At 37.2% G+C, this 7,740-nt stretch overlaps 1 protein-coding gene across 1 annotated transcript; it reads right to left on the bottom strand.

Moving 5' to 3' along the window:
• Window positions 1–1,829: 1,829 nt before the first annotated feature.
• On the bottom strand, window positions 1,830–3,546 carry LOC135212825 (SCAN domain-containing protein 3-like). The gene is made up of 3 exons (XM_064246596.1): window positions 3,321–3,546; window positions 2,513–2,660; window positions 1,830–2,298 (listed from the first exon to the last, which is right to left on the bottom strand). Exons 1-3 carry the CDS (start codon window positions 3,544–3,546, stop codon window positions 1,830–1,832), a joined length of 843 nt encoding a protein of 280 aa, XP_064102666.1.
• Window positions 3,547–7,740: the final 4,194 nt, after the last annotated feature.

Genomic DNA, 7,740 nt, shown 5'->3' with positions numbered 1-7,740 from the left:
TCTTCTCCAAAATATTATATTTCCCTCCACATGGGACCCTCGGCCCTCTAGGACTCTCGGTCCCCTCACTAGAACCGCCTGTTTAAAAGACAGGAGAACACACTAGTGAGCACACACACAATTGTAAAGACAAAGTCAATAAAATAAAATGGAACATCTTTACAAAATGTCAAACAGACAACAAGCCAACCCTTTGGCTAAAGTAATACAACACTTACCCATTACAGCCTGGAAAACCACACACAAATAATTAAAACTTTCGCAGAGCTATCCCAGCATTCGGCCTTTCTCTCCCATAGCTATCTCCCTCGTTTCTCGGCTAAACATGCCATTATGAATAGGCATAGTTCGTACACGTACACACGAACTCATACTCATCAGTAACGCTTTAATAAAACTGGTCACAGCCAGTTTTCAAAGGCACTTGAAGAAGACCTCGTGAGCTCACGAACATTGACCCGTTTAAACAAACATCTTCGTATCACTCCATCCCAGAAATGATTTATCAGCTTTCTCAGGTCATTGCTTCGGACTCTTGTCTCTATGTGCGCATTCTAAAAAAGTCACAGCACATCATGATGGCATATTAAATATATTATTAATTATAGCCCCTCTTTCATCTGACACATATATATATATATATATATATATATATATATATATATATATATACATATATATAGGATATGCAGGAACTTCCATATACAATCATAACTTCAGGAAAGCCGAAGACACATGACGAGTTAAAAGGGTTTGTTCGTTAAGAAACGTTTCGCACAAGGAACTTTGTGCATCATCAGTCTGTTAAAAATAAAAGTACATTTTAAATTAATAAAAGCAAAATACAAATAAAAATTACAATCTAAAATTTTAAATTTAAAAATTATAATTTAACATTAAAACACGACTACTAAAACACCAACCATTCGCTAAGAAAGGAGGAGAGAGAATGACTAGAAATGAGATTGAGGTCTTCAATTTTGATAAATAATGACTCGAGTGTTGTTAAATACTCAGAGTCCTTATTGTAACCTAAAATGGAGAAGTGCTGTTTCTTGACTTCGATCTTACATTTGATGGCATGATTTTTGATATTTGAATGCTCTGGTCTACTTAATCTCTGGCCAGTTCTAAAACTATACCCCATGTGGCTGCAATATCGCATTTGCAACAGCCTTACTTTCACTGAAGAAAAGGCTGATCTTTGGGAGAAGTCTAGGAGAGCAGAGAAATCCCTTTTGGCAGAGGTAGCCACACCCAAGGATGGACCTTCTCCATTTGCATAACTATAGTATCTCTGTTGGGAAAATTCTAGCCTGAGGAAAGCTAAAACAGGACTTTCCTTGCTCTCTCTTGATTGAGAGTCAAGCACCTACCTCGCTTAGCGCATTTCTAGCTGACGTCAGCTGTCTGGTCACTCATCAAAAGCACTGATGCAGGCGAAGCAGGTGCTGCTGGCTAAAAGTTGGGAAAAGTATGTAGAACAGTGGTTCCCAAACTATCTTACCTGACACCCCCTTTTTGCTTCCAGTAGACCCGCACGCCCCCACTCCCTCTTTTGTTCATGTGAAATGATTCTTGCATTTATTTCTTAGCATTGTTCAGGAAAACAGATTTCTGTTGGCATTAAATTTTAATAATGAAAGCCACTCAAACATTTTTATAAGTAACTAAAAGCGAAACATTTGGTTCAAAGGGAGCAAAAAAAAAAGTTTGAACATTAGCAAATTGGCAAAATTGACTTGCAATTTTAAGAATAGATAATTTGAAAACATGGCATATAATATTTGGAAAGACTCATGAGACTAAGGCCCAATTTATGAACTAATTTAGTGAGATGTATGCTGCTGCTTTTTCCTCACAAGATTAGAAATTCTAGGATTGAAGGATGACAGCGCACAATGCAAGTCATTTTCTACATCAAGTCGGTTGGGCTGTTTTGTTTTCAGGACAACGTGAGCTGAAAACTCTGCTTCACAAAGATAAGTAGAAGAAAAGGGAAGAATCACACGAAGTGCTTCTTCACCTACTTTTTGGTACATAGGGTGATATTTCACCCAAAACTCTTCTAACTTCATTGTTTCAAAGTCCCTTTTCGCGCTTGAGTCACATTTCAAATCGATGGCTTCCTCTTGCAGTGACTCCAGTAACAATTCCACACCAGTGTTAAATGGATTCTGCACTAATGTCCAAAGAGAATTCTCCATTTTGACATCTGGAAAATAGTGCATAAATTCCTCAGCAAGGGAATCCAGATGTGATAAAACTTCTTTTGTCAAGTCATACTGCTCATGTTTTCTCGTTTAGATGTGAGAACGATGAAAAGTTCCCGATTTGTACTTTTCGTTTCCAAAGATGATTTTTTTCGGTGAAAGCTCTGATTACATCAGAGTGTGCAATGATGTTTGTTTTTCTTCCTTGTAACTTTAAATTGAGGTTATTGATAGCCTAAAAAAAGTTCACAAGGTGTGCTAGTGAAAGCTGAAAGTCTTCCTCTCTGAATGCTTCATACAGTTTCTCTTGTTTCTGCTTCTGCAAGAAAATTTCCATTTCATCCTTGAGCTCGTAATGACGACTCAGCATGTTTCCCTTGGAAAGCCAGCGGACTTCCGTGTGAAACAGGAGAGCCTTGTAACCAGTGCCCAGATCTGAGCAAAGAGCTGCAAAAAGCCTAGAATTCAAAGAGCTATGCTTTACAAAATTCACCACTATTATTGCCAAATTCAGTGAACTGCGTAGATTACCTGGCAGAGTTTTGCTTGCTAATGATTGTCTATGGATAGCACAGTGAGTCCCAGTTACAGCAGGATTTTTTTCTTTCACCAGCTTTACAAATCCGGAGCGAGATCCAATCATTGCTGGGGCACCATCAGTACAAACACCGACTATTTTTTTCCCATGAAAGACCATACTCTTGGAAAAACTCATTAACCTTTGAAAAAACATCGATGGACTTTGCTGTTGTCTCTAGTGCTGCTGAATAAAAATGTCTTCTTTCACAGTTCCTTCATCCACGAATCGAGAATAAACATGCAGCTGGCAGAGGTGAGCAACATCAGTAGTTTCATTGCACTGTATTGCAAAGAAGCGAGACGCATTTATTTTGTCCAAAACTTGTTCTTTTATGTCTTCTGAAAGTTTGATAATACGAAGCTTCACTGTTTTATCTGATAAGGAAATCTTTGATAACTTACTTTGGCTTTCTTCCCCAAGCACAGTATTTGCAGCACTCAAAAGGTAGGGTTTTACAAGTCTCCCCCACAGAGTGAGGCTTCTTTGTTTTTGCAGTAAGTAGTGACAGCTAGTAAAATGCTTCATACGACTCAGCTCATGTAGTTTGGCTGTGAAGAACTCCTTTGGCTTTTCTTTTAATTCTTTGTGGTTTGTGCTCAAATGTCGCTCCAGACGACCAGGTCTTAAGGCGTAATTACTGAGGACTGCATGGCATATGACACACTGAGGGAGATGAATTCCATTCCTCTCTGTAACAGTGAAGCCATACTTGATATATTCATCTGAATACTTTCTTTTCTTCGCTCCAGACATTTCTGCAACGTGAAAATAGCAATAAATTCATAAACTGCACCATGTAGTAACTAAGTAGTCATATAACTTACCACATTGGCATGCACCACACCACACATTCATATAACATGGATCACACGACGGGAAATCATAAATCTGTAACATACCACATAATATTCCGCACCCAACGTGGTTTATATCTTTTTAATGGATTTTTCTTAAGTTTGAACTGAAAAAATAGGCAGTTCTCTACTTTTTTTTTTTATAGAGGTTTTAAGTATTTGCGGATTCTAGCTATTCCACGGGGTGTCCACTGTAACTTTTTTTTAATTAAGCCAGCTTGTGCTGGCATGGGCTCTTGCTCCTGGAGCAGTATGCAACTGGATCATCTGAAAAAAAACAGTGCTTTTGGCAGTTAGCTGGTGAGGTGAAGGTGGGTAACAGGCAGGATTGCAACCCCTTTGAACCTTATGGTACCCGTCAGTAGGAGAGAAAGGTTTATAGCAGTGAGACCCAGCCTATTAGGAGAGGGCTGAGTAGGAAATGGAAGGAAACTTGTGCTTGAGAGAAAGGTGGTGTATATTTTAATAACCGGAACACCAAATACCCCCTCTAAAAATACTAAACTGTGTAATTGTGTTATTTTTGTGACAGAATACATTTTTATGATAGAAAAATATATTTAGTCACAAAAATAACATGAAAATACGGTAATAAATTTTTTTAATGAAAAATTCTACAAATCACAGAATGTTCCGTGATTTAATGAATACATGCATTGGCGAAAAATCCGTGAATAACTGAATCCAAGGTTGCTGAACCGCGAATAAGCTGGGATTCATTGTAGACGGCTTTGGGGCATGTTTATTGCGTAAAAAATAAAGTGATTTCATTCACTATTTTCACACTTTATTTCTTCATAATAGAGGCTTTACATATTTGTCTTTGATTGGCGTGAAAACAACAGTAAAATATCGCAATTTTAAAAAGTAAATTGTATTTTTCCTAACTATACAAACGAACCTTTAAAATGCTTATGTTTATAGAACATTTTCTGCTCAGAATTACTTTTTCTTTTATATCCCAAAATATTTGCATAAACTCGTGTTACACCTGTGATATATATATATATATATATATATATATATATATATATATATATATATATATATATATATATATATATATATATGTGTGTGTGTGTGTGTGTGTGTGTGTGTGTGTAGTGAGTGAGTGTGTGTCTGTCATTTGGGGGCGAATGGGGGCGATTGCCGAAAATTGTGAAAAAAGCACAGAGCTTCTACCTGTATCCAGTTGGCATTAAAGTGTTGGCCATTTTTAACGGTCCAACTCTGTCAGGATTTTAACAACTCAGTCAGGAACATTGGGGGGGTGCCTTTACCAACCCCTTTCCGTCAAGAAGTTGCGGTAACGCTCTTAATTTTCTATGCGAAAAGAACCTTTTCAGGACTAATAAATGGAAAGTGACATCTCAGTTCATATCGTTAGTGGAATGGACTATGGAGTTTAGGCCAAAGGCCAAACACTGGGACCTATGAGGTCATTAAATGCTGAAAGAGAAATTGAGAATGCGTAAAGGGGCTTGAAAGGTGTAACTGGTGGAAAACTCAGAGCAGTTGTACTACGAAATAGTGTTAGGGTAGGGTGGATAGCAAGTTGGAAGAGAGAGAATATGAATGGAGGTGCATAAAAGAAATGAAAGGGGTTGCAACTAGGGGCCTAAGGGACGCTGCAAAAAACCTTAAGTTAGTGAATGAATGGTATGATACTATGAGCTCTTCATCTATGGAAGGCGACAAAGCTAGTCGATGTGTTTTTCGTAAATTTGGAGCATGAGGAAGTGTCGTGAAGAAACTAATTGATATCATGTCAACAATGAGAGTGATGAAAGGTTCCAGTGGTCGTGTCAATGGATTGCCAGACAAGTAACATCTTTATCAATTTCAAAAATTGTTAATTCTGTCTCGCTACTCATAGGCATACTTGAAATTTTTAAGACGTCGTATGAAATTGATTATATCCTAACAGGGAGTCTTAATCATTTATTTGCGTATATTAGGCAGATATTTGTTAGGGAAAGAAGTGAAAAATGTAATTGCACTAAACGCGATGAAAATCAAGACGCTTTAGAAATTTGTCTCACTAGTCTCCTTTTAAGAGATACTGAATTGAATCAGGAATCATGGATGGAAGGTGATGAGATTCTTGAAGTAACTGAATAAAAAAAGCGAAGGAAGCACCTACATGTACACTAAGTTCTGTAACGGAGAAAGAATCTTTGAGGTATACGGGAGGTTATATACTTAGTTAAAAAAATGTCATTTAAATGTTCTGAATTAGAAAAAACAAAGGTCCGGTGTTGTTACGAATGGTAAATGTTCGGTAGATGTAATGAAAAGAGGTGGTCCTCATGTGCTCTCCGAATCTTTTTAGCTGTCCTTGGCGAAAAACTGAAAGAGGGAAATCGTTGCATAAGAACTCTTGCTGACAAGATGAAACTTACTGGTTGGAATCGCTTCACCATTTGATGTCATATTTCTTTGCAAAAATATCTCTATATTTTTTTATACATTTAAGTAGAAAAATTGATTTCAATGAAAAGGGCCAGGAGTTGCAGAAGTATAAATCGGAAGCATATGAAAATTGTAAAATAGAAACTAGATAAATATATATGAATATTAACATTAATTGTGATGGTGAGTAAATACTGACTAATACAGGACTGACAGGTGTACCCATACAATAAATAATCTTTTAATTCAGACAGCAAATAACACGAAGAAAAATATTTGCGGACTCCGAGAACTTCACTTTACGTTAGTAAATGGCCTTGTCTTATATTCATTTGTTTTTATATCTGAGAAATATTTTCCCGCGTAATGAATGTTAGAAGGTTCCTGAAGGTGATATAACTATACCTTACTTGATTTGCTACATAAAACGTGGAGGATTGAGGTTATTCTCAAAAATTGCAGAGCGATTCTGAACTCGTATTATGAAGAAATGATTCCATTTAACGATGTTCCCAGAAAATGCAGTCTTTTGCTAAAGCAAAGCTGATGTTCTAATTTATTTCATTTGTCCTTTTTCTTCGTCAGACTCTGGGGCTGATTTTAACCTAATGTTGCGTAACAAATGTTCTAATTTGCACTGCCAGTTGAAACCCATCTCCCAGTGATGAGGTGTGTGTCCACCGAATATGAGAGTCCATCTATCGAATACCTAGTACGTATTATAATCCAAAGCTCTTAGGATTCATTGCCTCTTAGTTCTGGTACCACACGTCACATCACAATATTGATTCATATAAATGAAGTGGAAATAGTTAAACTGGAAAAGATTCTTTCAATTACCAAGAATCCATAAGTCAAAGAAGCTCAGTTTTTATTTAAAGATCAAGAAAATTGGTTACGAAAATACAAAAATTTCTTCATGAAGTTTAGCCCGTATCCATTTTCTTGAAAGATCTTTTAATTAAGCCAATTATCCGTTCTCCCATTGCGCCCTACCTGCCTTGGAGCTACAGTCTCTATGTAACACACACACACACACACACACACAAACAGTGTGTTTCAGCATGAGATAAACATCTTACGTCCTAAGATGTAACGGCATCGCTTGGCAACTGCTACAAACGGCTGTGGATTTACGACAGTGAAATATATGACATAATTACCTGGTGGTAGAGGACGGTCTAAATTAAAGGCGCCATTATATAGGACACAGTTATTATGCTTGCGCTATGATACATCATATGTAATTGTTCTTTGTGAATCTGAAAGCCAAGACTAATTCGTTTTAGAAATGTTAAATCTTTCTGCTCTTCGTTGTTAAGGAGGCTTGTCACCATTTAAACACGAAATGTTTCGTCTTATCTGTGTAATGGATTTGCTATATGAAATAACTCTCTCTCTCTCTCTCTCTCTCTCGCTCTCGTATATTTGAAGACATGACGTGCTCAAAGATGAGCTTTGTAACTTTCGATGGTCAAAGTTAGAGCTTTTGGATAGTTTTACCTTAGGTCCTTATGGAGAGAGAGAGAGGCGGGGGCTTAGAGTAGTTTCAACTTGGAGCATTCCATCGCCATAACTTTAGTGAGTCTGTGTCAGATTTTGACTAAGACGCCCATTTTAACGACTGCCATCAAATTATAATGAAATTGATGAGAGGAAGGTCGTCCCAAGGGACTAGAAC

Source organism: Macrobrachium nipponense, chromosome 41 (assembly GCF_015104395.2).
Source record: "Macrobrachium nipponense isolate FS-2020 chromosome 41, ASM1510439v2, whole genome shotgun sequence".
Taxonomy (NCBI): Eukaryota; Metazoa; Arthropoda; class Malacostraca; order Decapoda; family Palaemonidae; genus Macrobrachium; species Macrobrachium nipponense.
Note: the sequence above shows the minus strand (reverse complement) of the source record. Positions and strands in the feature narration are given on the sequence as shown.